This window comes from Cupressus sempervirens, chromosome 3 (assembly GCF_028749045.1).
Source record: "Cupressus sempervirens isolate cs-2001-9-10 chromosome 3, ASM2874904v1, whole genome shotgun sequence".
Taxonomy (NCBI): domain Eukaryota; kingdom Viridiplantae; phylum Streptophyta; class Pinopsida; order Cupressales; family Cupressaceae; genus Cupressus; species Cupressus sempervirens.
Window position 1 is genome coordinate 151,931,153 of NC_143120.1, and position 10,312 is coordinate 151,941,464.

General features: G+C 37.6%; 1 protein-coding gene across 2 annotated transcripts; it reads left to right on the top strand.

Moving 5' to 3' along the window:
* The first annotated feature begins 1,666 nt into the window (after positions 1–1,666).
* On the top strand, positions 1,667–10,062 carry LOC149565209 (uncharacterized). 2 transcript variants are annotated; one of them, XM_089817059.1, is made up of 4 exons: positions 1,667–1,750; positions 2,524–2,628; positions 2,725–2,835; positions 9,657–10,062. In XM_089817059.1, exons 1-3 carry the CDS (start codon positions 1,718–1,720, stop codon positions 2,800–2,802), a joined length of 216 nt encoding a protein of 71 aa, XP_089673185.1. In that variant the 5' UTR covers positions 1,667–1,717; the 3' UTR covers positions 2,803–2,835; positions 9,657–10,062. The 2 variants fall into 2 exon arrangements, with proteins under 2 accessions (XP_089673185.1, XP_089673186.1); XM_089817060.1 differs by having other exon boundaries at positions 2,730–2,835.
* The last annotated feature ends 250 nt before the right edge of the window (positions 10,063–10,312 follow it).

The following is a 10,312-nucleotide window of genomic DNA, read 5'->3' on the forward strand; positions in this document are numbered from 1 at the left end:
TACCACTTTGATGCCCAGAACAGACAGAAAAGTTAATACGGGTAGGTGAGATTTTTGAATTTGGAAATGAGAGGGAAAAACGTTTTAGGTTAGAAGACAAAGGGAATGTCTCTACATTCATTCATTCCATTCAGAGCAGATCAAGCAGATCAGATTAGAAGTTGCAGAGAAGAGCAGTGGAAGAAGATCAACAGATCCAGTCATCAGAGTGCAGAGAAAGAAGTTTGTTTATTTCGTGCCTGCAATTGCAGTCTTCTCTCTGATCATTCTGTAAGTTTATTGTTCATTGGATTCGACCTGTGAAGCAGTGATTGCTCCAGGCATTTTTGTATGCAGCCATTAGAGCTGCAAGTTTAAAGTTTGAAGTATTGAAGTCGTTTGAAGTTTTAGGGTAAATTTAGGGTTTTCTGGTTGAAGCCAAATGCTTCCAGATTTTGTAATAGTTTAAATCTCAGTTGAATAGAAAGCAAGCAGCATACTTAATTTACTGTTCTTCACCTTCCATTCATTGGATTTAACAAGTTTGATTGAAAGCTTAAAGCATTTGGCTTTCTGGTTTTAATGGTGAAAGCATTCACGTTGAAATATTTCCTAAGTTATATTTCTTAAGTTTGAATCAGAACACTCGGCATCTTCCTTCTCAGTTGGAGCCGAGCTCACTCGGCATCCATTGGTGCCGAGCATTTCCTGTGCAAGTGCCGAGCTGCTCTTTGTGCCGAGTTCACTCGGCACCTGTTGCCTGTCACTCGGCACCTTCATGTGCCGAGGAAGTGCCAAGTAAATCTGGCACTCGACACCTTCTTGTGCTGGGCATTTTTCTTCAAGTGCCGAGTAAAACTGGCACTCGGCACCTTCATGTGCTGAGCAACTTTTAAGTGCCGGGCAAAGTTTTTAGGGTTAGAGTTGTGAGATTGAGTTTAAGTTTGTTCTTAATCTATATTTTTCACAGTTATAGAATTATTGATTGCTTTTTCGGAGAGGACTGGTTTCGTATTGATTTGGTTCTGTAAAGAACTAAAATCTGGCGACTTAATCCTTAATATTGCTGAGGATAAGGATGGGTGCCATGAACAGGCCACAAAACACCTGGCCATTAAGCTTGTTATTCAAGCAATTGAAACACTGAGAGATGTACCTCCAGAATACGACGAGGATCGACAGAGGATAAACTTCGTCTGTGTTGATAGGCTTGTACCTGTATGTCTGGCCATGCTGCTTGATGTAGCGCAATCTTCTCGTTCTGATGATGGCCAGGAGTCAACGAATTATTGTCTTGCTAGGCAGGGTTTACACCGCTTGGCCCTCGCCATCGATGGGGTTACAATTGCTCGGATTGTAATCAGGTCACTTTTTGATAATCGAGGCGATTGGCGTCTAGGGCACTCAGCTTTAGTCGCATTTGACGAAATCTTGCAAGCCTTGGGAAAGGTAATGTATGGAAATTGTCAAAACCAAGAAACATAAAGAATCGTTCAAAATAATCTTTAATAGCATTCTAAATGATGAATTGTTTTAGTTGGATAACCATGGTCATTTATTTGCATAGGCTATTTCAACGTATACGTGCGAATTGGTGGAGATATTTCGTTTAATCGAAATCAAGCAACCTCGTGTGCTAATGGAAGCTGTCGATTTGATCAATCAGTTCTTAGTATTACTGGGTGCGGATGTGCCCGAGGAATTCCATTTAACGGTTATACCTATTCTTTATTCTGCAATGAGTTCCCTCGACGACTATCCGAAAATCCAGGTAATATATATTTTTTGTTTTTCTAATATTAATAGCACTGGGTATGTGGAGAGAGACTGCAGGCTCTAGGTAGAGAGAGTGCCAAATTGTTTGTTGCTGTATGTTTGTATGCTAGTGGGACAGTAATAGTCCAGGTAGGAAGATTAAAGATTTGGGAAGCTACATGGGGTTCTGCACACATGCATTGGCAGTTTTCTTCTTCATTCAGGCTTCCTACAACAATGTCAAATGTTGGATAATTCAGACGTAGAAACGAGGCAGAAGTATCCGGTTTTCACTTCTTATTCATGTTGGCTTTATTGATTATTTGATGCATATCATTATTGACCACAGGGCTGATTATTGTAAAATTTGTAATGCTTATAGACCTACAGAGAGGTTTGGGTTTCTATGTGACTTGTTAAGTAAAATCTAAACATTATGTTATTGTCTCTTTGAAGACCTTAGGGAGGTTGAATTTAGGGTTTTTGTCTTCCCTCATGTGTTTTGTATCTGTGTGAGGTGAGGGTTTTCATCTGTGATATCTCATTTTTGCTCATATTCAGAAGTATGGAAAGATTGACCTAATTATTTTATATTTACAGTCTTTGATACTACTGTTAACTTATATATTATATATTTGCATTGATTTCTATTTTCTTAGAGGACTTCATCTCTCATACCAGATATTTGTTACTATTAGTTTATACTTTTTTATTTTAGTATTAGTTTAAATATTTACATATTAATTGTTTAGCACTCAGTGATTCTTTCAAGCTTTTGTGACCATGCAGGCACGTTCAGTTGAAATAGTATCAGCAAGTATCAGGTATTGGCCTCTCACAACATGGAAATTATCAGGAGGTTTTATGCGGAGACTCGTGATTGGCCTTTCCCTTGTAAGTTCTTAACAAATTTTTTCATTTCTTATATTTCGGCAATTCTCTAAAGAAGTCATTTAACGATAACGATTTACTTGTCATATATCTTCTTAGTGCAGGAACCAGATGGTACAAGAAGCGGCAGTGGCCGCTACACAATCTTTCTATATTGAACGATGTCGACGACCTTAGATGATGAAGATTTTTACAGAGAAGCTCATACAGGTTTTGTATTATTTATCTTTTAGTATTTTAATATTATTCTAATACCCTTCTTAACTCCCAGAGAAAGTGTGATAACTAGAATGGAAACCCAATTTTAGATACTGTTTTGGCCCTTACAACACACTTGTAAATGAGATAGTGTTACTTTGTGATTGGCTCAAATTTTGACTGTCGCTGTTGAAATTAGGCCTAATGGGCGTTGAGTAATTAATGAAATATTTGAACAAATTAATGAATGAGCAAGATGTTCAGTTATAGTTTACAAAGATGATGTTTCTATTATGAAACAATCGTTGCAATTAGAAACAATATGATAACGAAACAATTGTTAAAATTATAAAAAATCTAATACTTGCAAAAGAGTGTTGAAGGGCCTGCTTGAAACATTTGGATGTCTGAAAGCATCCTTTGAATCCAAACCTTCTCCAAAGCTGATTTGACTATTCCTCATTATTCAACTTTCGTCTAGGGAAGAGAGATGTGATGGAGGAGAGAACAGAAACAATAAAAATAAAACTTACAGATTTAAGGAATGCATACTCACATAATAACAGAAACAGAACATAGAGCCATTAACTTTTCAGTAAAACCAGTGGTGCCAGTACTATACAGAAATTTAATACTTCAGTTTCATGGATATATGCCAAGATTCCTCTATTACAGTAAGCATTAGATCCCTCTATTACAGCCAGCATTCAATCAGACTTCTTCTTTCATACCATCCAAAAACAGAGCATTTTCATAAAAAAAGGTCTTCTCCAAATACAAAAGAAACTTCCAGAAGATAATTACTAAAGAGTTTAGATGCATGATTCACAGAAATGCAGTCTGGAAAGATCCATGCTGAAGGCAATAAAGAGGTGGTTGGAATCGTTGAACGAATGTTTGGTAGGGGAGATTAAAAAATGGTAGGCTGGAAGCCACGTGATCCAACAAGATGACCTGCACTATGTGAAAATGTTTTCTTATGTTTCTTTTGTTGAAGCTGATCATGTCTTTGGAAAGTGGTACCCTTAGATGATTAAAATTGAGGCACGGTTGCATTAAGAAATGAGCAACTTTTTAAGTTTTTGTTAAGCCACGACTTTGGGTGTCAGCATGTTAGAATCTGATAAGATTAATAACCCAGAAAACTAGTGCAAAGAGTAAATATCTAAACTATGAATGCAAATGATACAAAATCAAAATAACATCATAGAGTTAGTCTCCAAGAGAGTAATGCAAATGCTGGAAGCAAAATAGCATTAAGAGGGTGCAAAAACAAGATATACAAATACAAGCCAGGTAGCATGCTTATATAGGCCAAGAAGAGGGAGGAGGTGGCAACACCAACCAATGAGGAGCAACCATCTATCGGACTAAAGATAGCAAAGTATCTTCCCAAGATAGCTAATGAATGCTCACATGTAGGAAGGTGACACCTCACAACCATTCACCTAATAGGACATGCTTTATTAAACTAAGCGAGATTATTAAAAGTGTAGGAAAAACCTATCAAAATAGGAAAAAAAAAACTACACTAACACCCCCCCATAAGCGAAGCTTAGGTGGATGTAGAAATGGGTCTCGGCAAGTCAAGCCTGATGAGGTACCCATGTACATAAAATTCTCCCAAAAGAGAGAGAAAAGAGACTCCCCAAAGAAAATTAGAACTCCAAGTGAGAGGAAGAGGCCCCCCCAAAAGATGAAGCATCCCGCACCTCCAGCAAAGCTTGCAAATTTTGTCCGGTTGATCCACTTACATCGAAAAAGTTTTCTTCCCTTAGGAAAAGGGACAAGATCCCAAGTGTGGTTCCTCATCAAGGAACTATACACTTCCTGCATAGCTGTATCCCACTCAGAAATACCAGAAGCCTCATGAAAGGACTGTGGATTTGAGGCAGTAGCAATGAAGATATGTAGAGCATCTTGGAATTGTAAACGAGTCTGCTTGGTGTCTGATGGATCCCCAACCCAATCACCTGCAAACTGCAAGGTCTGTCTAGCCCAAAGTGGACCAAAAGATGGAGAATCTAGAGGAGAATCATCAACCTGTGAATAATGACTAGGAGAGGAAGGAGGTGAGTCCTCTGAATCACTCTCTTCATCAAAAGTGGAGGTAGAAGACTGCTCAAGTGAATCTGACCCATCATGTATTCCAAGTGACTCCAATGTCAAAGTAGAAGGCAACCCTGTGACCATGCTCTGTTGGTTAAGCTGATGAGAGTAGTGGAAGTTAAGATGGCCAAACTGCTCATGCCATAATCTGCTCACATCATTAGAGTGAATGAGTGAAATAGTCAAAGGAGGATCAGGAACAAAGTGAGAAAACATATAGAGTCGTGACTGATGATCTGCTCTCCCAACTGCAACTGTAGAATCATTGTGCAACTCACATATCTCCACTAAATCAGGAGTGAACTCAACCCGCTTGCCTGAACCTGTGTGAGTGATCTGGTATACCGATAGGAGATTAGTTGACAATGAGGGTACACAAGGAACATCATGGAATGTGCCAACCCCCACATCAACAGACCCTCTCCCACACACCTCAACAGGAGTGTTATCACCCATCAAAATAGAAGGCATAGTACACGGCTCCAAGGATGCAAGTTCTTCCTTAGATGAAGCCATGTGGTGTGAAGCACCCGAATCAAGAACCCAAGTGGATGGTGAGGAAGCAACTGCAAAAAGGGCCTTGCCCTTTCCTTTCCCCTTGCTATTTTCTTTTTCTTTGTTAGACCCTTCATTAGAACTTTGTTTGATAGACTCAGGAACACTGATATTATTCTTCTCAAGAATGTATGTTAAGTGATCAAGTTGTTTCTGCAAACATTTATGTTCATCATGACTAGGTCTTTTACAATAGGCACATTTGACCTTTTCTTTCTTAGGCTTATCACCCTTGAAAGATGGTGTATCAATAGTTGCTTTTGAAGAAACCAGCATCTGATCCTTCTTCTCCTCGCTATTCTTTTGTTTCTTTTCCTTACTATTGTTGTTACTACTTTGTCCTTTTTGTTCTTTTGTGCCTTGGTTGGCAGCCAAGGCATGTGACTTAGAGGACTTAAGAATGCCCATCTGGATTAGCTTGTCCTGTTCTCGAGTGAGATTGACAGCAAAATCATCTAAAGATGGCATGGTGAATTGAGTACCAAGTGCACCCTTAGTAGCATAGAAGGTAGAGACAAACACAGAATATTCTGAACTTAGCTTAGAGAGAATACTAAGAATCAGTTGTTCATCTTTCTTTTCAATTCCACATTGTTTTAACTGCAGCCTTAGTGATTTCAATTTGGTGAAGAAATCTTGGATTGTGTTGAAATTGCCTGGACTCAAACTAATTAATTCATTTTCCAACATATGACCCCTCATTGAATCTTGTGTGCCAAATAGTGTTTCTAGCTTTGTCCATACTTCATTTGGTGTATCCAAAGACTCAATGTGAAATAGCAAGTCAGGAGAAACAGACAAACACAATGTTCCAAATGCCTCATCACATTTGTTAAACCACTTAGGCTTATCTTCATCTTTAGCAAGTTCAGTTTCAAGTCCCATAGTTATCCTATTTAATCCAGCTTTCCTTAAGTGAATTGTCATGCGTGATTTTCACTCAAAGTAATTGTATGGAGTTAGGATGGGCATATTTGTTTGATCCATGATGAAGAAATGCAAAGAAGAAATGCTAGAAAGAAGAGAACCCAGCCATGACAATGCCCCCCCTCTTTACTCAATCAAAGAACCCCCCCAAAGAAATATGGTTTGGCACTTTATTTTAGTGCATTTACAACTACCACTAGAAAGAGATACTTAGTGGTCTTGATTTCAATGCATTACAAACCCTCATGAAGAGCATATGCTAAAAGTAAAACTTGGGCACAATAATCAAGGAAACAAACAGCACCACTGCGATCTATTAAAAAAATCATGCACTTTCAAAAAAAGAATCGCCTCGATACGAGGTCGTATGAGAAAGTTATGATCCTCCGAAGTTTTTAAAACGAGAACTGTGCACAGTCACGGTTGAGAATCTGCAATTTCTGAAGAATTCATGCATGAAAATCAAAAAATAACTCCACTAGTGGATAGAGCACAAAAAAATAGCCAAGTTCATAACAAGAATCATCAAAATCGGAGTCCATATGAGCAAGAACGAGACATTTGAAAACTGCATTTAAATCTGCGGCTGCCAACGGAGAGGGGTATGGCTGTAGCTTTGCATGCTCGATTCTGAAAAATATACAGCTTGCATGCAAAATCTAAAAGATACCCAGATGGTTTTTCGAGGCTGCGAACAAAACCCAGAAAGCGTTTTTCTTGTTGATGAACAGAAGATGTTGCTGTAGTGTAAATCAGACGCCTTTAACAGTAAAAAACGGCTTCAAAAATCAAAAAACGACCACAGCAACCAAAATATGACATGCAAATACTGGATCAACTTCTTAAGTCCATCAATGGCATGCTGGAACCTACAAAACTGATTGAAAACTCCAAATATGCAAGTTGGTTATCAGATTTGAGATTTAAACCCCAGAGAAAAATTATTTTTGTCAAAACTTTTCTGATTCTCAGGATCATCCAAAGATGCAAGAGAAGAGCATACTTCGTTTTTCAAAAAACTACAATAAAGTTTATTTGCCCCCCCCGAATCTCTCAACTAAGGAAACTAAAATCTACTCTTGCACATAGAAAAGCTCTGATACCATGTTAGAATCTGATAAGATTAATAACCCAGAAAACTAGTGCAAAGAGTAAATATCTAAACTATGAATGCAAATGATACAAAATCAAAATAACATCATAGAGTTAGTCTCCAAGAGAGTAATGCAAATGCTGGAAGCAAAATAGCATTAAGAGGGTGCAAAAACAAGAGATACAAATACAAGCCAGGTAGCATGCTTATATAGGCTAAGAAGAGGGAGGAGGTGGCAACACCAACCAATGAGGAGCAACCATCTATCGGACTAAAGATAGCAAAGTATCTTCCCAAGATAGCTAATGGATGCTCACATGTAGGAAGGTGACACCTCACAACCATTCACCTAATAGGACATGCTTTATTAAACTAAGCGAGATTATTAAAAGTGTAAGAAAAACCTATCAAAATAGGAAAAAAAAAACTACACTAACACAACAAAGGATTTTTACTCAAAGCCTTTTTCATTGTGGAGTACAAGTGCAAAAAGATCATATTCTACTCCATCTATTGACCACAAGCTCTTAGATTATGATGTCCTCTCTATCTAGTTCGAGACTAATATTTCTACTCAGCTTCTTGTAAATATTTCCACTCAGCTTTTTGTAAATAATGCATTTCTTAGAAATCGTACAAACCTACTTATTCTGTGGTCTGCACGGATTTCATTATTCAACTCCAATTATGACTGATTGTCCCTATTGTCTGATTGGCAGTTTATACTTTTCATATAATAATAATATCTCCCCACTGTTTTTTGTGTTTCCATTTATAAAATTGAACGTAAAAGCCCTCACCCAATAAAAAAGGAGCAGATAAATTTTAGCCAAATGTGTTTAAGGATTGTTATTAATCTGGTTGATGAGTGCTCTCCAACTGCATGAGATGACATTTGTAGAGTAATTTTCTAATATTTTAGTTGTATATATTAATAAGAATTCCTAGCAAATTCTGGCTCATCGAGTGCAGCAGAAGCTGTGGAATGTGGCATTTGTGCCATTGTCCACGCTTGCAATTTTTTCGTACAAGCCTATTAGGGCAGTTGCAATATTACTCCAAAACCTCAGTTTCAATACATATAGGCCGTTGTTGCTAAGCCAATTGATTGCAGCAAGATTTTAGAGTAAATATTACATATTTTTTTGGCCTTCTAAGATCGTGATTGTCTAAGATGGGTTGCTCTCTTGATCTTATGCATTGAGTAGGGATAAATTCATGTAGGGTTAAATGTTTTTATATATCAGAATTTTTCCTTCTTTGTTGGTTAGTCTGGCCTGAATATTGTTGCTTTATGACAATGACACATTTCCAGGAAAACGATTTTCATAGCACATGTAAAACAATCTTTGGATAGTCTGGCCCGAATACTGTTGTTTTAGGACAATGACGAGGTTCCAGAAAAGTGTTCTTCATAGCACATGTAAAACCATCTTTGGCAGGAGCTGGCATGGTGAAGAGGCTTGACATATGCAAGCGTGCATACCTCAAAATTACTTGTAGCTCATCAATCCAGCGACATACAATGCTAATCCCCAATAGCGCAAGGAAAGTTCTGAGTGTAGGGAACCTAAATCTCTTTACACAAGGCAACCACCTCTTTGGTCAAACCTTGAACAAGCCCTTTATTTTTTACCATGAACCCTTCCTCTAATTTTTTTTGAAAAGAATTACATTCTATGCCCACCCAATAGAGCCTTGCCTAAAATCTACTTGTTGATCACTAAAACAGAAGCTTTAGTCCTAATTGCTAAGCATGCAGAAATTTCTCAGCCTGTCAAACCCAAAATAAACTTAACAAATTTAAGGGCATTAGCATCTGAAAAAACAAAGGTCATCTGCAAGCAGTGATCCATGCTTATTTGGAAAATACTACTCTGAGGATGTGTTTCTAAGACTACTGCTATTTAAAAAGATGATCAATTTGCATTATATTCATGTGTTGCCCTTCAACAGTTATTGATAACAGAGTTGCTTGTAATATGCCAAATCTTTGTAGATATGAGGGGGACGAAATATGTCCTTCTTATACCTTTTAAATGCCTTAAAACATTGTCACTTTCCAGTATTTTCTTGATGATTTTGATCTCAAGATGAATTATTTAGGTGTTTCTTTTCTTCTGAAGTTCTATGGTTTTTGTGGAGACAGAGGAATGATGAAGTCTGCAATGACAAGGAAAGAGATCTTATTGACACCGAAAAGGAAAATGCACAGATTAAAGATGAGAACGAGGAATTTGGATCGAGCTGAGAAGAGGCTGTTAACATACCCCTGCGATGGATCCTCCTATTGGTACCTTTAACTGCAATAGCGAAGAATACTGGAATAATATTATAGGACAGTGGGATTAAATTGGTAGTCTATTTTCTGTTGAATAAATGTAAAATGATCAACCGTGTAAATCCTATATCTGTCAATTTTGCATAGTGGTAGATATTTGTATAGGAGTTATAGATTGCAACACTTATTCGAGTATAATTTCGAGAATGCTATTCCAAGTCAATCTTGTTGATGTTATTTTGAGTTCTACAAAGTACTTTAATATAAAAAAATTGGGGAGATGTACATTAGCTTGTATGTCAGGGATTAGGTTTTCAATACAAATAAATGGTTCAGCAACATGATTCTTTCCTTCAACTCGAGGTATTAGACAAAGTGGTCCTTCATCACCCCTTTTATTAATCATCTCGGTGGAAGCTTTGAGTAGGTCCTTAAAGAAAGTACATCCAGATGGGCTTATGGAAAGGTCTGAAAATCCCACACACTGATATTGTAGTCACCCACTCATTATTTACAGATGATAC

Excerpts from the sequence above, each read along its gene's own strand:
- LOC149565209 (XM_089817059.1), top strand. The coding sequence starts at position 1,718 with ATGAGTTCCCTCGACGACTATCCGAAAATCCAG. Across the intron at positions 1,751-2,523 it reads ACGACTATCCGAAAATCCAG|GCACGTTCAGTTGAAATAGT; the intron begins GTAATATATATT and ends GTGACCATGCAG. Across the intron at positions 2,629-2,724 it reads TCGTGATTGGCCTTTCCCTT|TGCAGGAACCAGATGGTACA; the intron begins GTAAGTTCTTAA and ends ATATCTTCTTAG.